Source organism: Nicotiana tomentosiformis, chromosome 11, assembly GCF_000390325.3.
Source record: "Nicotiana tomentosiformis chromosome 11, ASM39032v3, whole genome shotgun sequence".
Taxonomy (NCBI): domain Eukaryota; kingdom Viridiplantae; phylum Streptophyta; class Magnoliopsida; order Solanales; family Solanaceae; genus Nicotiana; species Nicotiana tomentosiformis.
In genome coordinates this window covers 11,360,097-11,383,494 of record NC_090822.1, presented here as the reverse complement: position 1 = coordinate 11,383,494, position 23,398 = coordinate 11,360,097, and the positions used below count along the sequence as shown (strand labels likewise).

Sequence of the window (23,398 nt, the reverse complement as noted above, 5' to 3'; positions counted from 1 at the left end):
TATTATTTAGGAAAAATTATGCGACACATCAAACATGTAAACTGTATTTATCATTTGTAGCTATACTTTCGAAAAATGGCCATCCGTAGCTATATTTGAATTTTATAGCAAATCCATGGAATAAGAGATCAAATGGTTTGTGAAACAAGAGAGCAACAAGCTTTCGTAGCTTAGTTGGTTAGAGCGTCTGTTTAGTAAGCGAAGGTCTTGAGTTGAGTTCAACTCAATTCTTAACAAGAGTATTTTATTTTTTTGTATTTCGCCTTAATTATATTCTTTGAAGAAACAAATGTAGTTGATTGTATCATTTGTATACACATGTATACACTTGATACTCATTTGTATACACCTCTGTATTTTTCATTGGTTGTATTCGTTGCGTGAACGAATACAATTGATACAAGTTGTATTCTTTGTGCGAATGAATACAGTTGACACAAGTTGTATTTGTTGCATGTTTAAATACAAGTGATATAAGTTGGTAACAATTGAACAGTCACTTAATTAGGCAAACTATAGTTACTAGGCTCTAAATTGTAGTGCTTTATAAAAATTGTACGTCTAAATACAAGTGATATAAGTTGTTAGTTACTTGGACTTTTCAAGCAAGAAACAAATAGATGGAAATATAATGGAACAACAATAACATACCCAGCAATTATCCACTCTATGTAGTTTGGGGAGGATAGTGTGTGCATAGACATTACCCCTACCATGTGAGGATAGAGAGGTTGTTTCTAATAGACTCTCGGTTCAAAAAAACATAAGCACCACATTGATGAAAATATAGACAAAAAGGGACAACACCAAAAGACAACAAGATAGTAAGGTGATTAACAATGAAAGAAAACAACGGTTAATCATAAAAATCTACCACCAACAAAAAACGAGATTGCGTGTGAATACTATTATTATGAACACTCTAAACTATCTATTTTACTGCCCTAATCTTGACCTCCAATATAATGGAACAACTAACTCTATTAAAGCGGGAGCTTGACAATAGATTTAGTTATTGATATAAGTATAATTTAATATCTTGCCTGTGAATATAAATTATATATCAACCTTATCGATGTACGTAAGTTTGCCTCTACTTGTTCCAAGATGTAATAGACAAAGTTAGATCACTTACAAACACAACATATGGGAAAGAGTGAGAGACACTTGAAGGCATTGTTTCGTATGTGGTGATTTTAAGTGCATAGTTGAGTTAAACTTGGATGGGTTAAAACAAGTTGCAGTATTATTAATTGAGTTGTAATTTGCTTAAAGTGTTTTAGGTCTAGAGGAGTTATATTATTTTAAACTTAATAACTTGGATGAGTTGGAACAAGTTGCAATATTATACACTGAGTTATAATTATATTTGGCTTGGAGACCTCACTTATCCGATCACATTGGTTAAGTTGTTGTTGAGTTGTAATTCGCTTAAAGCCCTTTCGATCCAGAGGAGTTATATATCATTTCTAACTAAATAATAAGTCATTGATCTAATCTGTCTAACTCAAAAATCATTTCTAGTTAGAACTAGTCTGTTTAATTACCAAATTAACTAAAAAACAAGCATTTTTCTCATCATAATTATATTTAGTAAACCTAATAGAAGAGATTTATTTTTCATGTTTCAACATTTTCATATGGGTCAAAATTCAGCTGGCATATATAAACTAAGTAGGCGTTTGGACATAAGAATTGTAAAATTCGAAAAAATGATGAAAAAAAAATTCAAGTGAAAATGGTATTTGAAATTTAGATTTGTGTTTGGACATAAATTTCAGTTTGGGTTGTTTTTGAAGTTTTGTGAGTGATTTGAGTGAAAAATTTGAAAAATAGCTTTTTGCAGTTTTTCAAATTTTCGAAAATTTTCAAAATGCATCTTCAAATGAAAATTAAAAATTTTATGAACAAACGCTGATTACGAAAAAAAATAAAAAAAAATTAAAAAAATCTTGCATCAAATTTTATGTCCAAACGGGCCCTAATTGCTCTAGACTTTCACATGGTCTAACTTGGATTGTGTTCAATTAACTATGCTTATTTCTTTGATTTTGTTAAGAAATTTAGCTCAAAATAACAGTATAAAATAAGAAAATAAACAAGAGATGTAGATAATAAACAAGAGATATAAAGAGAAAAAAAGAATTTTCTTATTTCTTTCAAGTGTGTATAACATGATTCTCGTTATTTCTATTTATAGGGTTAATTATATCAAGTAAAATAGTTGGAGTAACTTATTTAGGAGTTATAGACATCTACCATAATGTTATATATTTCATAAGAGATCTGTCAATTTACTATATTCATTTCATCCTAAAAATATCCACGGAAAAATAAAATACATATCATAAAGTCCAAAAGTATATTTTGTGACGCCCCATTCATTTAACAATTGAATAAAAACAATTTGATTTATTTTTCAAAGATATCTTATATTCCGATTGCAAAACCACCCTTAGTTGATTGATTTATTACTCCCTCTGTTCAAATTGATTAGAGGCTATGAAGATTGTTGTTTGTGAAAAAGACAGACTTATAAATCTATTGAGCTGGAAAAAACTGTATCTTGGCATGGCAGCGCAGATATGTCTATGAGAATGAGATACAACAACGACAGCAACATATTACCCTACCTTGTGGGTCTATGAGATATTGGAGAAAATCCATTTTTTTGGGTGTTTTTTTCCTGTCTCATAAGGCTAACTTATGCTTGCAGCCATGGCAGTTTTTTCCAAAGCTTTTTGGGTTTTGTCTGAGTAAAGGCGAATCTGAGCCTACCCCATTGCTATTGATTTTGGTTTTTGCTTTTTTCTTTGCTACTTGATTACATTGGCAAAAATTTGAGCTCATACTTCAATTTAAGTTTTGGTTCACTTTTGAGGCTGTAACTTTTGAGCAGCATTGTGGAAATAAGTCCTTGTTATAGGAAAACTAATCTTTAGTTTCTGGTGATAAGTCCTTCAAGGCAGTATTACAGACTTGGCATTATGCTAATGTTGAGCAATACTTATATGCCTCATAATTTTCAAATTGAAAAGGAAAACAGAGCTTCTATGCATTGTGAGTTAGTCTCTTGACTGCACTTTGGTAAGTCAACTTTAACAACACCATATTTTTACTTTACCTTATTGGAACATGCTGAGTCTGACTGTTCTCCAATGTGGCAGTGCAAAAAAGCAGTCTTGATGGTTAAAAATAATGTCAAGACCCATTGCTTTAAGGTACTCGGCATTTTGGCAGACAAGAAGTTACAGGTAATAGGTATTCCTTCCCATTAGGCTGAGTAATACTCTCTAGTAGGATAAATGGAGATCAAGTTCTTACATGGGACTTCACTGAGAGCATTTTGGTTCCAGCATAGCAAAGCTGCCATAAAGAGCTATGAACTAATGAGCTTGCAAGAATTGTTTGTAAAAACATCCATTTACTTTTTATTTTTAATTCTAGATAGTGAACAGGTAAATAAATCCCTGTATGTGTTCCTTATTCTCTTTAAAATGTGGCCCTTGCAGCGATTGTGCATTGTGGAATTTATGGATATCAGAAGATCTCCATCTTAAAAGTGCCATCAACCTTAAGAATTTGTAAGGTTGTAAATAACAGGAGATACAATGCTGGTCTTTTCTGAACTGTTGTTAATTATTTGGATTTTAAGGAAGCATTTTATCTCCCAAAATTTGTCAGTAAGTTTTCATGCACCTCCTACGAGAGCGGATTTTATAACGCCATTTAAGTGACACAAGCGTGGTTTTCAATTGTCTTGAAAGGGTCTTAAAATTTTAAATTTGAGAATAATTGTATGTTTAATGCAAAAAAGGAATTGCAAATAAGGCAACTTTGCCGAGGGTATCTGTTTTTGTTGATTCCCTCTTTTCCCTGTTGCCAATATTTTATAATTGGACAAGCTTGGAACAATTTTAGTTGATGAACTATACATGTTTCTGACCTCAGCTGATTCTAGCTTGGCTACATTCTCTATCTCTCTTTTGATCTGATAAATTTAGTACTTTGCATATTCTTAGTGTAAATGTCAAAGTTTTTTCTTTTTTGATTTCTTAAACTTCGTGCTCAGGTCAAACACGTTTCTTTTGTGATTCTGTTTTAAAAAAGTACTGGATAATTTTCTTTTGTAATTACGTTTATATTCATTCATTGAGCAGACGGTTTATCGAAAACATCTCCACCTTCTCTATGGTAGGGATAAGGTTGCATGCGTACTATCTTTTACCGTGCATACTACCTTTTAAAGATACCAATTGTGGGTTTATTGTTGTTGTAATACGTTTTTATTTCCTGTTGTCAAAAGTACTATGTGATTTTCTTTTGTGATTACCTTTGTAAAACCTTTATTCAAGAGTACTATGAAATTCCTTTTCCTTTTGCACCCCCCCTCCCCCCCTTAATTTTATCCTTGTTTTCAAGATTGGTTAGAGGTGCAATTTTCTTCACACTTTTTCCTTGTCCCGGGTGTAAGTATTTCCCATGTTATTATAGGGTAAATTGCATTAAGTACCCATGTAATATGGGGTCGGATACAGGTAGAGCTCATATATTTTTATATCAAGCACTTACACCCCCTTTATAGCTGAAATTCTACACAAATATATTCTTTTACAAATCTTTAGGTGTTGTGGTGGCCAGGATTTCAGCAGGAATATTGGTAGCTGCACCGAATTCAAAAATACAGAAATTACTTACCTGTCAGTTGGTGTAGATTATTTTTAGTCCCTCCGTTTTAATTTACGTGACATTAACTATAATGCTAATATAACAAGTTGTACGATGTTATTTACTATTTTTCTTTTCAAATTATCAATCTACGTTTAGTACTTGCAAGCAATTGTTTTGATTAAAAAAATATATATTCGGACTATAAAACTAAAGCTTTTGTACAAGGTGTTAGTTGAAGTAAACGACTTTTTGCATTCCCGAAGTCTTAACTCATAAGTTGGATTTTTTAAGCTTGAAATAAAAGGAGGATATTATATGGGAAACCTGACTGTATAATTTAACTTATAGTCTTGACTCATAACTCATAAGTATAATCTAGTATCTTGCCTATAAGCGTAAATTACTATAATTACATTATCGATATAAGTACAATTTTGCCTCTACTTGTTCCAAGATGTAATAGACAAAAGTTAGATCACTTACAAACACAAGATGTGGGAAAGAGAGATACAATGAAGGCACTGTTTCGCATGTGGTGATTTTATTTTGTAAGAGCACAAATTGAGTTAAACTTGGAGGGTTAAAACAAGTTGCAATATTATAAATTGAGTTGTAATTCGCATTAGGGCCTTTAAAGCCAAGAGGAGTTAAATCATTTTAAACTTATCCCCCGTTTGGTCATAGAATTTGTCAAAAAAAAAATTTAATTTTTTTGGACAAATACTTGTTTGTTTATAGGTGTTATCCATATTTCTGGCAAATTTCCAAATCTCAAAACTAGCTCAATAGTTATTTTTGACCCAAAATATTACCGTTAGATTTTTTAAAAAAATTTAAAAATTGCTCCAAACTTTTGTATTTTATAAAAAAACTCACTTTCTTAGGGGATTCGCGTAAAATCGAAAGAAATTCGTTGTCCGGTTCATTGAGAAAGAGATTAAAAAGTTGATCCTGAAGATTCGTTTTTAACTCTAAAACTTTGATATCGAACAACTCATTATTTATCGTTGATAAGAATTCAAACGGAGTTTAAGTTTCATATAAAAAGCTTCTCACTAACTCTTCGTATCCCATTAACGTTGGCTTATCTGTCAGTCGTGTCGGGTCTGCCGCTCAGTTGAAAACTATGAAACAAGTCTGCGGTAGTTCAAAATTAGAATTGGCATAATATCGCGAAGTGGCCGCCCTTGCTCAATTTGGCTCAAACTTTGATGTTGCGACTCAGGCATTACTCAATAGAGGTACAAGGCTGATAGAAGTAATAATCATCTTATTTTCCAGATCATTATGACTCAACTAATCCATATCTACCCACTTTTCCCTCATTAAACTTACGCGGCTTTGTCCTTCTCTATAAACAGGAGAAAACCTTCGCCAAAGTTGTTGTGCCAATATGTGGTAATCCACCGCAAAGACAAAATTTGAAGGTAATTTGCTAAAATGTACTAATGTTTGTATAAATTTTCTTCAGATTTGTTTTGCTTGTTTTGTATGAATTTTCTTCAGAGTTGTTGGGTATTTTTGAATTTTTTAAAACTTATGGGTGTAAGTCACATTTCATGTTTTTTTATTTTTTTAAAAAAGGTGAAGTTTGTTTTGAAAAATTATGTCCAAACAAACTTTCATCTTCAAACTAAATTTCACCCAAATCAGATTTTTTAAAACAAATTTGAAAATCTATGACTATTTAACTTTGACTGTGAAAAGCGAAAATTAGGCACACAGTAGAAGGAGTGAAAGCTACTTGAACGCTAGCTTAATAACTTGGATGAGTTGGAACATGTTGCAATATTATAAATTGAGTTATAATTCGCTTAAAGTCGTTTAAGTCAAGAGGAGATAGATAATTTCTGACTAAATAATAAGTCAGTGGATCTAATCATTCTAACTCAAATATCATTTTTAGTTAGAACTAATCTGTTTAATGACCAAATTAAATAAAAAAACAAGCATTTTTTCTCATCAAGATTTATTTAATTCAGCTGGCATAAATAAACTAATTGCTCTGGTCTTTCACGTGGTTTAACTTGGATTGTGTTCAATTAGACTCGCAAAGATACATACCCGATTAATAGCTTGTTTGGCAAAACCGGAGAAATCAGCTTATTTTGAAAAGTGCTTTTGAAAAAAGTACTTTTGCAGAGAAGCAGTTTGTGTGTGGCTAATCACTCTGAAAAATACTTATGAGCAATAATTTATGTTTGGCCAAGCTTTTGAGAAAGTGTTTTTAAGAATCAAATTACGAATAAGGACATGAATAGATTTGCTTCATAATTAATATTATAAGTAAATAAATAATCTTAAAAATTTATTATTACATGCAATAATTAAATTTTTTTATTTTATTTAAGTAAAATATGAAAATAAAATTTAAAAGTACCTAATTCTTTTAATATAAGTTAAATATATTAAAAATCATTCAACAAATATAAAAGCATTCACCTCTAAAGTCATTATATATATTAGAAAGTTATCCTAAAAATAATAAGAAATATTTATACATTAATATCCTAAATATTAGGTTTGACGGTTATTTTGGTATATACTATATTTTGTTAAGGGTATTTTTGGTAAAAAAAAAAGTCAAAACTGCTTCTGCTTATGCTTTTGGGAAGAAGCTATTTTTTATGCTTCTCAGAAACTGCTTCTGCTTCTTTCCAAAAGCACTTTTTTCCATAAAAAAAAACTTGGCCAAACACCTCAACTTAGGGAAAAAAAGTGCTTTTGTGAAAAAAAGTATTTTTTCCCTCTTGAGAAGTTTGGCCAAACAAGCTATAACTCGCTCAACTTGGCTAAATTGTAATAGTAAGTATCAAAATCAGATCAATTATAATTGTTTATTCGATTTTGTTAAAGAAATTTAGCTTAAATAATAATATAGAACAAGAAAATAGCCAAGAGATGTAGGAGAACTTTTTTTTCAAGGCCAAATACATAGAAATACATCACATTTTGCATGTCTGACATCAATGTTAAGCCAATTCCATCTCCCATATCCAAATCTGATTTCAGCAAGTTGATGAACCATGTCCAAGAATGCTTGGTCTCTTGGTCCACCATAGCCCATGCTATGGGAAACATCTATTGATTTCCACCTTTCCAATTGCCACCAATAATTCACCTTTGCATGCTCATTTTAAAAAGCAGTCATCAAATCCAATAATCTTCCTACATCCTTCTAACCAACCCTTCTTCAAAACATCAAAACAGATGTAAAAATATACAAATAATTTCTTTCCAGGTACAGTATTTGTATCTGTTCTAATACAGCAAGTACTCCCACGATTAGTCTCCTTGATAATATCAGCATAATCACACAAACTTGTAAATTCCATCTTTCAGTCCCCCATGAACTCTTGTATTACCCTACACTTATCCCCATAACAAACAGTTCTTCCAACATACAAACCAATTTTGTCTCTGATATGATCTTATAACTCCTACCGTTTTATACTAGGTGTAGATATTATTTTTTTCCTAAATTTATGAGCAATATATTTAGATGTGCACAACCTATTCTTAGTGTACTTATTGCATTTGTGCTATGGATGGTGCCTCTTCACAATGAAGTCATCATAATCTCTATCTTTGCTTGCATACAGTGTCCATTTGCATCTGCTAGCACTTTGCAAGTACTATGTGGCTCTTATTTGGTTTTAATTTCAGCTACACCTTGTACTCAATAGTATAGTTGGTCACCCATAAATTTTTAGCTTAAAATTTTTAATAATCTCAGAGTTCATAACATAATTAAACTGCTCGGAGAGTATAAGGACTTGCACGGTTTAAGCGAAATATTTGGGATAATATACGTATAGGATATGAACTGATATGGTAGGACGAATACTTAAGAATAAATAAAATCTTGTTTGTTTACTGTGTTGAAATGCAACACTGGATGCATTTGTCCTTATAATGGCAATACGATGATGTATGTAAAAGGAGTACATCTATTTTATATGTAAGGAATTAGCAAGAAATATACAAGGATCTTGGTCAGCAATGAAAGACAAATGGGCCAGGGGTAGAGATAATAAAAAGACTTTCTAAGTGGCAAAACTTTTGCTTTTATTTGGAGTAAAAAAGTAGCATGGGTGGAAGCACGTTCAACCAAATTTGCATATAATTAAATATATAGTGGGTCAGCCAATTGAACTTTAAATGATGATCATATTTGAGATTCATTTGGTCTTTTTAAAATAATAAGAGACATAAGGTATCAAGCCTTTCTTGGCTTCTGAACACCGACGAGGAATGCAAAGAAACATAGAAATAAAAATTGCTCGTCGTCGACATAGAGTAAGAGGACTCTACTTCTCCTTTCATCTTTTTCCTTTTATTTTGTTCTTTTACTTTAATTATCAGTTATATATGAAGATAGTTAATTATAATTCCAAACAAGAGTTAGGGTTTGAGCAGTAAAGTAAAAATTTGATAATGGAGTCTTGACTGAGTATGTAACGTTACAATTGATATGTTCTTAGTGATGATTATAACTCATTAGACTATAGAATTAAAGTGGGTATACATAGTTTCCTTGTATTGCTGAAAATTCACGAGTTAGAAGATTTGGCCAATCTTCTTAAATTGAAGAGAGTAATGTTATATTCTTTAGACTTGTATTGATGTGAATTGAACCCGATTATTACATGTAGATTGAAAATTTATGAATCGGGAGTGTTTGGAGGATACGTGAAGTCGAAGCTGAGCTAGCTTTAAGGTGAGTTGAGGCTTACTCTCCTAGTAGAGAATTTCATTAGAACCCCTGTGCTCCATGTGTTCAATAAATCCAAGCCATATCTTCTTGCGATCCAAACACTACGTTTACTTCATTCTTATTCAGTACGGCGATATATGTGACAGAAACACATGCTCATTTGTATTACCAGTTGTTAAGTGCGTTTGTTTGTGATATTTACATTCAGTTAAGTATTCAGTTTCAACAATAATTCATGCATCAATGTGATCATTTAGTAGGGAGAAGTGGCCAACTTCCCCCAGCGTGAGTGTCATGATACCGGGGTTAGTTACCCCACGCTCGCAGGTGCCAACTGTTTGTTGGGGAAATAGGCCGACACTCCCCCGTACGTGTTCCCAGATGCTCACGTACACAGGGCTACTACGTGTACTGATTTTCAGAAAAAACTTTAGTTTTGTCTTACAGTTCAGCTTATAGTTTCTGTTTCGAGCTCATTACTTGTTTATAAAATTTTATATGATTTATATGATTTTCCGTATGTCCGTTTTATTTCATATTGTTTTCCCAGAAGGTCTCGCTCCGCCTTTTTAGGAGGTAACCTATGAGACTTACTGGGTATCCTTTAGTGATACTTAGCCCGTTTCGGCATGCTACGTCGTGTGGCAGGTATTGAGGATGCATGTAACAAGACATGTAGCTAGAGAAGATATTTCAGATTTAGTTTACAGACTCCGTTGATTCATCAATCGGTAGCAGACTCTTTTCAGACTATTATTTATTTTTAGATATTTATTTTATTTTTGGGGAATGCCCTGTATGGTATGTATTTAAGTTTTTTTTTTCAAATTCTAGAGGCTCATGACTTGTTAGTGGGTTAGTATTAAGATATTTTGGGATTTATCATTTATTGATTATTTTATCAGTCCGTTTACGAATCGCAACTTGACTAGAATGTATATTTAAGTGCATTAGGTGTTCTCTATTGAACCTTAAGTTTTAATACAGCTATCACAGGGTTCACTCAACGAGTGGTAAGGGTTGAGTGTCAATCACGTCCCACCTTAGTTGGGGGCGTAACAAGTTGGAATCAGAGCAGCCAGGTTTGAGAAGTCCTAGGGAATCATGAGTTGTGTCTAGTAGAGTCTCATTATGAGTATGTTTTGCACCATACTTATATCTGGGAGGTCGCTTGACATGCTAGGAAAATTTCTTTTCTTTGACTCTTACATTGTGCATTAGAGCTAAATATTTCGGAATTCTAACAATCATTTTGTCTCTCGTTGTAGAACAAAATAGTTAGATCAAGATCAACCTCGTCATCTGCTACTAACAATGTTGAGATACCAGCTGGTAATCATCAAGAAGCACCAGCATAGGTGCAGACTGCACCAGTGGCACTAGCTGCAGTTAGAGGACGTGGCAAAAGTAGAGGTCGAGATCAGAATGTTAGGGGTAAAGGTAAAAATGCCATAGGAAATCAGGCTCGTGGTAGGGACACTGGACATGCATTGGCTCCACCTCAGCAGGCTGATAATGATCATGTGGAAGTCACACCCCCTCTTAACCCACTCAAGGTAAATCAACCACAGCATTACGATGATCAAATTGATAGAATTTTGGACTTTTTGGAGTCCCTAGCCCCTCCGGCTGGCGGTCGGGCTGCACCTGTTCATGCTCCTTCTCAAGACCCTCATGCTTCAGATGAAGAGATTATAGAAGACAATTTTCAAGCTCCACTCGAGGTACCACCACCAGTTGTCCCTACAAATATTTCCCAGCCAGTGCAGTTACTAACAGGAAAAATTAATCCACATGCCTTTCTGAGATTAAAACCTCCTACTTATAATGGTACAGATAAGCCAAATGAACCAATGTTATTTTTGGAAGAGATAGAGGAAATATTTGTTTTTTTGGGTTGTCTTGAAATGCAAGCCACATAGTTGATTAGGTTTTGGTTAAAGGTGCAGTAGGAAAATGGTGGAGAGGTTACAAGAAGGCAAGAGATTCTACATTACCTCCACTTACTTGGCCACAGTTTAAAGAAGCTTTCAGGGCCAAGTTTTTGCCTAGCAGTCAGATAGATGAGCTCCGATGTCAGAACGAACATATTAAACAGGGTACCATGTCAGTGACTGAATATGAGATAGAATTTACAAACTTGGCAAAGTATGCACCTAATTTAATACAGAGAGAGAGAGAGAGAGAGAGAGAGAGAGAGAGAGAGAGAGAGAGAGAGAGAGAGAGAAAGTGAGAAGGTTCATTGAAGGCTTGAATTCACATATGGCAAGAGATATGACTTTGTATCAGGATGACAAGACTTATCTTCAGGTTGTTAATATTGCTACGTGTAAGGAGGCTTTTGATAAAATTGTCAGGGAAGCTAGAGATAACAACAAGAAGGCTAGAACAACATGTACTTATAGTGAACTTTCAGTTGGGGGTAAGAACATGAATCATTCAGCTCACATTCAATCAATAGCTCACTCGTCTCCTTATCCAGCTCCACTCAGACATGGCCAACAGAGTAAGGTCCAGGCCCATCAAGGGTACATTTCAACTAGTCAAGGCCAACCTCGGTTCTCCTATCCTATATGTTCTTCGTGCATCAAAAGACATCCAGGGAAATGCCTTTTGGGTCAGAAAGGTTGTTTTCACTGCCATGATCCAGGTCATATTAAGAGAGACTGTTCACGACTTGGACAAGCTCCAGGGAAGGCTCCAACTACTCAAGTAACATCTATAGGTAATACTGTAATTGTACCTCCTCCAATTCGGGAACTTAATACTCAGACTGGACGTGGTGCCAGTCGAGGTGGAGCTCAAGGAGGAGGCAGACCATCCATATTCTATGCAGTTCTAGATAGGCAAAATGCGGAGGCGTCTAACAAAGTTATTACATGTATTCTCTCAGTTTGTGGTCGCCCTGCTTATGTATTAGTTGATCCTGGTTCAACTTTCTCCTATGTGTCTCCTTATTTTTGTGTCGAGATTGGAAAAGCACCAAAACAATTAGGGGTTCCATTTGAGGTTTCCACACCCATATGGGAGTCTGTTAAAGTTGAATATATATTCAAAATTTTCATGTCACAACCCAATTTCCCATCCTTATGACGTCGCGATGGCACCTAGTCTCTATGACTAGGTGAGCCTAACATTTTACGGAATAAATGAAATGAAAACATAATTTAACAACTAACTCCTCATTATACTACACAGCATTCCCAAAACCCGGAACATCGTGAATCACAAACTACAGAAGGAAAACCTAGTATCTTTATATATCAGAGTCTATAAAAAAATACAGAAGATAATGGACATGGGGGAGAATAGAAGGGGACTCCGAGGTCTGCGAACGCGGCAGATATACCTTGAAGTCTCCAATGATGTCACGGCTCACTGATAGTGCAGTTGATAAGCAATACTTGGATCTGCACACGAAAAACATGTGCAGAAGAGTATCATGAGTATACCACAATCGGTACCCGGTAAGTGCCAAGCCTAACCTCGTTCGAGTAGTGACGAGGTCAGGTCAGGACCCTACTGGTATAAATAATAATAAGGCAATAATGAAATATTGTAGAAAAATAAAGACTGAAATTTAACAAGAAAGAATTCATAGAAGATAACCGCTCAGTATACAGTAATACAACAGGGGATCTCCTGAGATACCGTCTCGTAGTCCCAAATGTAAATGTGCAGGGGGATCTCCCGGAATACCGTTCTGTAGTCCCAAAGTAAATATGCAAGATAGGGGAATCTCCCGGAATACCATTCTGTAGTCCCAAAATAAATATGCAGTACAGGTGGATCTCCCGGAATACCGTTCCGTAGTCCCAAAGTAAATATGCAAGATAGGGGGATCTCCCGGAATACCATTCTGTAGTCCCAAAGTAAATATGTGGTATAGGGGGATCTCCTGGAATATCGTTCTGTAGTCCTAAAGTAAATATGCAACCAAACAATAGAATTCTATAGTTACGGCATGAAATTCCATAGTTTAACCTAAGTAACAGTTAAGGAAAGATAGGTAAATTCACTAAACATGTTGCACGTAGTTCAAGTAAACAGTTAAGGCGAGTAGGCATGCTATTCTAGTCTAGCAGGATACTACACATGGTGATGAAACTCAAATAAGAAGGAAATCAGGTTATTACTTAGTAGAAAAATCAGGTTTTTACACAATTAGCCCGTGTACGTACTCGTCACCTCACGTACACGACGCTCATATATCAAAACCGGTACAAATCCTACGGGGAGTTCCCCCACACAAAGTTAGGCAAGCCACTTAATCAGTAAGAATGTGTTTTCCATAAATATTTGACTCTGAATGGCTCGAATCTAGCCAAAATAATTCGATACAGCCAACAAAAATTATAGGAATCAATTTCATAAGAAAATACTATATTTTTCAATAAAATCCGAAATTAACTCAAAAATACCTGTGGGGCCCACATCTCGGAATCCGGCAAAACTCATAAAATCCGACAACACATTCACTCACGAGTTCACTCGCACCAAAATTAACAAAATCCGATATCTAAATCCCAATCAAAACTCAGAAAATTCGGTTAGGGAACTTTTCCCCCATTTTCCCAACTTTTCAATCCAAATCCGAAATTAATTGAAGAAAACAACTATAGATTAATGAAGTATAACTAAAAACGAGTTAGATATGTTACCCCAAAGCTATCTCACAAAATCTCTCAAAGAATCGCCAATTTTCAAGCCCCCAAGTCCAAAAATAGAGAAATGAAATCAAGCCCTCGAAACTCTCTTTTCTGCCCAGCGAACCCGCTCCTGCGACCTCATCATCGCACCTGCGGTGCCGCTTCTGCGGCTCGGACTCTGCATTTGTGAGATTTCATTTAACTCCAGAGTCCGCACCTCCATGCCTAACTCCACATCTGCGGATGCGCTTCTGCGTCTACTCGTCCGCTTCTGCAAAATCTTGGGTCATTCTCATCTCCGCATCTGCGACTGCCATTCTGCATACGCGGCTCCGCTCCTGCGGCTCACTCATCCCATCTGCGACCACTGACTCCCAGGCCTAAAGGAGCACCTGCGATCCCAGCATCGCTTCTGCGGGGCCCCACCTGCGGACTCCCCGTCGCAGGTGCGAAAACACCAGAAACAAACATGTCATAAATTCTTCTAAGTCCAAGCTTTCATCCGTTAAGCACCCGAAACTCACCCGAGGCCCCTGGGACCTCGACCAAACATACCAACCAATCCCAAAATACCATACGAACTTATTAGATCCCTCAAACTACATCAAACAATGCTAAAATCACAAATCATCTTCCGATTCAAACCTAAAGAACTTGAAACTTCCAAATTCGGCAATCGATGCCGAAACCAACCAAACCACGTCCGATTGACCCCAATTTTTGCACACAAGTCATATTCAACATTACGGACCTAATCCAACTTCCAAAAATGGAAACCGACCCCGGTATCAAAATTCCCACTACCGATCCAAATCTCCAAAAATTCGACTTTCGCCATTTCAAGCCTAAATAAGTTACGGACCTCCAAAACACAATCCGGATATGTTCCCAAGTCCAATATCACCCAAACAGAGCTAAAGGAACCGACAAAACTCCATTCCGGAGTCTTCTTCACACAATGCCGACTACGGTCAAAATCCTAAGACTTAAGCTCCTATTTTAGGGACTAAGTGTCCCAAAATACTCCGAAACCAAAAACAAAACCTAACGGAAAGTCACATAAGCAGAAAAAGGTACGGGGGAAACATTAAATAGGGGATCGAGGCTGTTACTCTCAAAACAACCGGTCAGGTCATTACATTGCATCATCACAGTTCATGGCCGGGAAACATTAGCTGATTTGAACTTATTAGATATGGTTGACTTTGACGTCATAGCTGGCATGGACTGGTTATCTTCTTGTTATGCTATAGTTTATTGCCACGTGAAGACAATTAAATTCTTATTTATTGGGGAAAATCTAATTAGAGGTGAAGTGGGTACGCGTGTAGGTAAGTTTATTTCTTACCTTAAGGCTAGAAAACTAGTGAGCAACGAGTGTTTGGCATATCTAGCACATGTGCGGGATATGGAAGCTGACTCCCCAATGCTTGAATCAGTACACATTGTGAAAGAATTTCCAGAGGTGTTCCCGGATGATCTCCCAGGGATACCACCAGATAGGGAGATTGAGTTTGGCATAGACACATTGCCAGAAACTCAACCAATCTCGATTCCTCCTTACAGAATAGCTCTAGCTGAGCTAAATGAACTTAAGAAACAGTTACAAGACCTATTAGATAAGGGTTTTATTCGACCTATCGTTTCACCCTGAGGTGCTCCAGTGTTGTTCGTGAAGAAAAAAAAATGGTTCCCTACGGATGTGTATATATTACCGCCAGCTGAATAAGGTTACTATCAAAAATAAATATCCATTGCCCAGGATATATGACTTATTTGATCAGTTAAAAGGTGATAGGTATTTCTCAAAAATAGATTTGAGGTCGGGATACCATCAGTTGAAAATCAAAGAAGCAGATATCGCGAAAACAACTTTCAGGACTCGGTATGGTCATTATGAATATTTAGTAATGTCCTTTGGGTTGACTAATGCACCGACGACGTTTTTTGGACTTAATGAACAAAGTCTTTAAGCCTTTATTAGATGCCTTTGTTATTGTATTTATCGACGATATTCTGGTATATTCCCGTAGACAAAACGAGCATGAGAATCATTTGAGAACAGTTTTTCAAATACTCAAGGAGCGTCAGTTTTATGCCAAATTATCCAAATATGAATTTTGGCTCGATACAGTTATATTTTTGGGATACGTGGTTTTGAGAAAAGGCATTAGAGTAGACCCACAGAAAATAGAAGCAGTTAAAAGTTGGGATTAGCAAGTCACTACCCCTACAGAGATTCGAAGTTTTCTGGGATTAGCAAGTCAGTACCGTCATTTTGTATAAGGGTTATCTTCACTAGCTGCCCCATTGACAAAGCTAACTCAAAAAGATGTAAAGTTTTAATGGTCTAAAGCTTGTGAGAAAAGTTTTCAATAACTCAAGAACAAGTTGACTACAGCCTCAATCCCGACTCTACCTAGCCCTATAGGTAGATTTGTGATCTATTGTTATGCTTCCAGAGTGGGGTTAGGATGTGTTCTTATACATAATGACAAGGTTATTGCTTATACTTCTACGTATTTAAAAAATCATGAGATAAATTATCCTATACACGATCTTGAGCTAGCGGCAGTTATTTTTGCTCTAAAAATATGGCGTCACTACCTTTATGGAGAGCAATGTGACATTTATACATATCATAAAAGTTTGCAGCATATATTCAAGCAGAAAGAGTTGAACCTGAGACAACGCAGGTAGTTGGAATTACTTAAGGATTATGATTGCAATATCTTTTATCATCCAAGCAAAGCGAATGTGGTTGCGGATGCTCTGAGCAGAAGATCCATGGGGAGTTTGGCCAGGTTGTCTGTGGTCGAACGTCCAATAGTAACGGAATCCCAACGAATAGCTAGCCAAGGGGTTTGTCTTGATGAGAAGTGTGATGAAAGGTTGATAGCAAGTATGGGTGCTAATTCTACTTTAGTAGGGCAAGTTAAAGCCAAATAATTCGATGATGCTAGCTTGCTTAAGCTCTAGGAAGGTGTCCTTAGTGGCAAGATTAAGATTTTTTTCACTTGATGAGAATGGTGTGATGAGACTTAATGGTCGCTTATGCGTGCCTAATGTAGATGATCTTCGAAGAGCAATTATGGTAGAAGCTCATAGCTCCAGATACTCAATACACCCAGGTTCTACTAAAATGTATCATGATTTGAAGGATATTTATTGGTCGGATAATATGAAGCGAGATATTGCAGATTTTGTATCGCAGTGCCTAAACTGTCAGCAAGTAAAAGCTTAACATCAGAGACCATGCGGCTTAGCTCAAGTCATTGAAATACCGGAATGGAAATGGGAACGAATAAATATGGATTTTGTGGTTGGTTTGCCGTGAACTTTTAAGAAACACGACTCTATTTGGGTCACAGTAGACCGACTCACTAAGTCAGCTCACTTTTTGCCAGTCAAAACAACCTACACAGCACCCCAGTATGAAGCATTATACATAAAAGAAATTATTCGGTTGCATGGTTCTCCTGTGTCCATTATTTCTGACAGGGGTGCTCAGTTTACTATCCAGTTCTGGAAGAGTTTTCAGGAAGGTCTCGGTACCCGAATTAATCTAAGTACGGACTTTCACTCTCAAATAGATGGGCAGGCCGAGAGAACAATTCAAACCTTAGAAGATATGTTACTAGCATGTGTTCTCGATTTTAAAGGAAACTTAGATGATCATCTGTCTTTGATTGAGTTCACATATAATAACAGTTATCAAGCAAATATTCAGATGGCCCCATTCGAAGCCCTATACGGGATGAGGTGCCGTTCGCCTATAGGATGGTTTGAGATAGGTGAAACGAAGCTTATTGGGCAAAACGTACACTACAACATTATACATTTATAGCTATAAAATATATTGTAGCTAAATATACAAATTTTCGTGCCAAAATACTCTAGCCACAAAAAACAAAATCCGTAGCATTCGTAGCAAGTAGTAGCGCAACTAAAAGTTAGCTACAAACTTTACATGGTTCGTGGCTAAGGACTAATACTTTGTTACGAAAAATTTCTATGTTGTAGCCGTAATGATAAAATATCTTGCCACGAAAAATATACTTATAGCAAGTGATTTTATTTTTTTGCCACGACGATAAAATTTGCAGCTATCTTTGTAGCAAAGATTTGATTTGTTTGCCATGAGAATTCAAATTTTGTAGCTATTTTTATAGCTTTGTCTCGAGGCAATAGTACTAGTATTTAGCTATGAGTTCCACAATTCATTGCTACGAATTAAAGTATTTGCCACAAACATTTTCGTATGAAGCTAAAAGTCTATTCTTTTTTTACATGAAATATATAGAATTATAGCTAAATATATTCGTTTGCTACGAAAGTAAAAATATATAATCATATTTCCGTGGCAATTATAGATACATTTAGCTGCTAATTCAATAATTTTATTGCTATAAATTGAAAATTTTGTCACGTGAATTGTTAACAAGAATTTTTGTAATGTAGCTAAGAATATACATTTTTTAGATTCCAAAGTAAGTTACAACTGATACATAATTGTATTTTTACATTTCAAAACATTTAGAGTACATAATTGATCTATGACACCAACTATAGTACTAATATCTTGCTTGAGACCCATTGTTGCACAATCTTCTCCCTTCTTTCCTGCCATTGTCTTCATCTGCACCTTAGTTTGACCAACATCTATTAGCTTTTCAATTGAGCTCTACTAATTTCATATATTTTTCTGTCAATTTTGATAAAGAAAATCAACACCAGCTGGATACAAACTGATCAAACATATATTTTTAACATGTACAAATAATTATATATTTTATAGAAAAGTATTACAGATTAACTTCTCATGAAAAATCTTTATATATTTCTCTAATACTTTAATTAGTATTATCTTTATGAATATCTCCTTAACATGCTTAATATGACCAATTTTATGAGATAATAAAACTTTTAATAGGCTTAAAAGGAATAACAAAATTCCAAATATTTCAAAAGACAATTTAATCTTTTGCCCTAAAATTTTCTTTCAACAGAATCACAATGAAGAAACAAATATGTAAACCTACATTATTATTTCATGGAAGAATTATAGATCCACACCAAAAAAAAATACACACACATTAACATGAACAATAACATACCTAAGTAAAAAATATTAACATGAACAACAACATACCTAAGCAATAGTCAGAGCGTTCATTCAAGTCAATCGAATATTTAGTATGTGTTCTTTGAAATAGGCTGCATAAGCACAATTGCCAGTAAATCAACCACAACTAGCAAAAATACATTTATTAATGTATACGGTCAAAATCGAGTTGGCCCTTCATGTGATTAATCAAGATTGGAGTATGATGGACCGAGGTTCGTCATCATAATATCGAGCTCGAGACCCAAAGGCCGATCAATATCGAGCTCGAGACCCAGAGACCGATCAATATCGAGCTCGAGACCCAAAGACCGACCCATACCGAGACCGGCCAAGATCGAGATCGAGCCAAGGGACAAAAGAGCCGTTATAGCCGCATTTGGAGAGAGAATCTCGGCGAAAATCAAGAAAAATTTAATAAATTAGTCTATCATGAGATCATCACTATGTATTTTTAATTATACCCAAAATGGAATTCCCCCACTATATTAAGAGTGGTTATCATTTGTAAGAGCAGATTTGATTCATACACACATTCATTCTAATATATACAGAAAATAGTGCCAATAATATCCTTTGGTGGCTTTTGGTATTTTAAGTCAAATTGTTTCTTCTATTCAATCGTTCGTCACCTAATTTGGAGGTGATTAAACTTGAAGGCTTAGGCTAACTAGTTCATCTGGTTTGCATTTATTTCTTTTATAACCTATTTCAATACACATTTATTTATCTTTCCCGATTTGTACTAATTTATATTATGTATCTTTAAAACTGCGTATAAATTCAACTCTATCCGTTTTTCGGGTAAATAGTTTGGCGCCCACCGTGGGACTAAGGATAATAGTGGTTATTTGGCACGAATCTTTATGAAACACACTATTTTACACTTGCTCTTGGAAGTGTCTTTGATTTCGGGTTAAAAACGACAAACTCTCAATTAATGGCCGTACCTATCGATAACTAAGCTGGCTTGTAAGATGAGAATAATAACCTAACGCCCGAGGATGAAAGACCACTCGTTGACCCCGCTGGAACTCGGGTTGTAGATCTAATTGACGTTAATTCACATGTGGCTTTTGAGGAGAATCAACGTTCCGGCCCCGAAAACAGCATTCATGGTGGAACTCGATCTGCAGTTTGAAATACCCAAAATGCAGGAGAAGACGGGATCATCCTGCGTATGATTTTCAAAATGTTGCAAACTCAACATGTAGCGATAGCTCAGTTGTATAGCCAAACCCAGGCACCAAGCAGGCGCGAGCCCGGTCCACCCCAAGAAGTCACCTACAAAACGGGACCAGTTATAGTAAGGATAAATGAACAAGAATCAGGGACTAATCCCGAAATTATTAAGAAGCTCGAAGAACTGACAAAACGAATAGAGTTAGGAGAAAGGAGAATTAAAGCAAACGACAAAAAAATGGAAACTTATAACTCTAGGGTTGATCAGATCCCGGGAGCACCGCCAATATTGATGGTCTTGGATTCCAAAAAATTCATACAAAAGCCCTTCCCCCCGAGCGCGGCTCCAAAACTGATCCCCAAGAAGTTTCGCATGCCCGAAATTTCTAAATATAATGGAACAACTGAACCCAACGAACATGTCGTCTCTTACACATGTGCCATTAAAGGCAATGATTTAGAAGACGACGAGATCGAATCCGTGTTATTAAAGAAGTTCGGGGAAACCTTGTCAAAGGGAGCAATGATATGGTATCATAATTTACCATTTAACTCTATCGATTATTTTGCTATGGTTGCAGATATTTTCGTAAAAGCACATGTCAGAGCCATAAAGGTCGAAACCAGGAAATCAGACATTTTCAAGGTAAGGCAAAAAGATAACGAGATGCTAAGAGAGTTCGTATCTCGTTTCCAAATGGAACGAATGGATCTACCACCGGTCACGGACGATTCGGCCGTTCAAGCTTTCACCCAAGGACTGAATGAATGAAGCTCGATGGCTTCACGACAGTTGAAACAGAACTTGATCGAGTACCCGGCTGTTACCTGGGCCGATGTACACAATCGATATCAATCAAAGATTAGAGTCGAATACGACTAGTTGGGTTCTGGGTCCGTTATTAAAAGGGACACCAACTGAGAACCAAGGTCGAACAGGGACCGATACCGGCCATATAACGGAGATCGTAGGGGTAGCGAACCGGGACGCAACCTCGTACGAGGCAAAAGGAGAAGTGATCGAAGTCAAGGGTCTCAAGGGCTGATGAAAAAGAATGGGTTCGACAGACATACCGGACCTAAGGAACCACCGCAATTATCAAAATATAACTTCAACATTGATGTATACGCCATCATGTCAGATATCGGACGCATCAAAGATACTAAATGGCCTCAGACTGTAGAGTCTGATCCAAAACAGAGAAATCCCAATCAAATATGCAAGTATCATGGCACCCATGGCCATAGAACGAAATATTGAAGGCAATTGAGAGAGCAAGTTGCCCGATTATTCAATGATGGGCACCTTCGAGAGTTTTTAAGTGACCGGGCCAAAAACCATTTAAAAACAGAGATTTCAATAGACAAAATGAACAATAAGAGACACAACACATCATCCACATGATCATCAGCGAGCAAGCTTGATTAACCCTCCTCGATAATGTCAGGGATTATAAAAGCACATAAGGTGGTCGAGGGTGAAAGGACATCCATCGATTTTGCTCGAGTAAAATCGGAAAAGAATCACTATTCTCCAAAAGTAAGGATGGATCTGGCCAAAGGTCGCATCGTATCTCTTGCAAAAGGCGATGATGACAGGATCTAAAGGACCCAATATGAAAGGATAAGTATAAACACTTAGGAACCCTTCTACGTGGGTAGTAATTGATTCACCAGGCGATGGGACTACCACGTGCTTATTGTCCCAGTTGCATTCTTGTTTGACTTTCTCGGGAATTTTCTCGGTGATTGTACACTGGTACCTCGACATCGGCTCACATTGACCCGGTACCGAAGAAGGTTTTTCAACTTTAAAATCACTGACAATTGAACACCCTACAGGAACGAATTCTTCAAGGTGAGGCTTCGCCGCATCCTCACCGTCGGCGGGTCATGATAAAGAAGCAACCTCTTTTTGCAGAACGGTTTTAAATGTTTTGGCCATCTCAATTTATGTGAACAAAGAAGAAGGGAGATTGAAGTATTTGGTGTTTTGAGAAGAACAAACAAAGAAATTCCAAAACTTGGAAATAGGAAACTTTGGAGAAGGCGAAGGACTGTAAAGATTGGAATGAAAAAGGTTTAAAGGTAAAAGTTTGAAATAATGAATAAAGGGGCTATTTATAGATTTCACAGCGACGGTTCAAAATTGGCAGTGGTCGACCATCGACTGACACGCATTTAATGCTTTGGTAACCGGACCGATGGGACGTTTGTCATATACATCACAATCGAGCCCGTCGCAGACGTCTGTATTCGTCAAGTCGGAGGTTGAAAAATCATATCGTTTCTCGCCACCTTCTTTCCGAGAAACGAGAGGACTATCTGTATATGGTCAAAACCGAGTTTTCCCTTCGTGTGATTAATCAAGATTGGAACATGATATACTGAGGGTCATCATCATAATATCGAGCTCGAGACCTAAAGGCTAATCAGTATCGAGATCGAGTCAATATCGAGCTCGAGATCCAAAGACCAACCCATACCGAGACCGGCCAAGATCGAGAACTAGCCAAGGGACAAAAGAGCTGTTATAGCCGCATTTGGAGAGAGAATCTCGGCGAAAATCAAGAAAAAGTTAATTAATTAGTCTATCATGAGATCCCTACTATGTATTTTTAATTATACCCAAAATAGGATTCCCCCACTATATTAAGAGTGGTTATCATTTGTAAGAGCAAATTTAATTCATACACACATTCATTCTAATATATACAGAAAAGATAGCCAATACTATCCTCTGGTGGCTTTTGGTATTTTAAGTCAAATTGTTTCTTCTATTCAATTGTTCTTCACCCGATTTGGAGGTGATTAAACTTGAAGTCTTAGGCTAACTAGTTCATCTGGTTTGCATTCATTTCTTTTATAACCTATTTCAATACATATTTATTTATCTTTCTCGATTTGTACTAATTTATATCACATATCCTTAGAACTGTGTATAAATTCAACTCTATCCATTTTACGGGTAAACAATTAGCTTCACCAATTTTTGACAACCATAAACGAGAAAAGGCACAAATCATGTGATGACCCAAAAGGTCATCTTATGTT

At 36.1% G+C, this 23,398-nt stretch overlaps 2 protein-coding genes across 2 annotated transcripts; both read left to right on the top strand.

The window, feature by feature from the left end:
- The first annotated feature begins 11,650 nt into the window (after positions 1-11,650).
- Positions 11,651-12,481, top strand: LOC138901042 (uncharacterized). Its single transcript, XM_070188769.1, has one exon. The coding sequence runs from the start codon at positions 11,651-11,653 to the stop codon at positions 12,479-12,481; it is 831 nt and encodes a 276-aa protein (XP_070044870.1).
- Positions 12,482-15,232: 2,751 nt separating this feature from the next.
- On the top strand, positions 15,233-15,691 carry LOC138901041 (uncharacterized). Its single transcript, XM_070188768.1, has one exon. The coding sequence runs from the start codon at positions 15,233-15,235 to the stop codon at positions 15,689-15,691; it is 459 nt and encodes a 152-aa protein (XP_070044869.1).
- Positions 15,692-23,398: the final 7,707 nt, after the last annotated feature.

Excerpts from the sequence above, each read along its gene's own strand:
- LOC138901042 (XM_070188769.1), top strand. The coding sequence starts at position 11,651 with ATGGCAAGAGATATGACTTTGTATCAGGATGACAAGACTTATCTTCAG.
- LOC138901041 (XM_070188768.1), top strand. The coding sequence starts at position 15,233 with ATGGTTGACTTTGACGTCATAGCTGGCATGGACTGGTTATCTTCTTGT.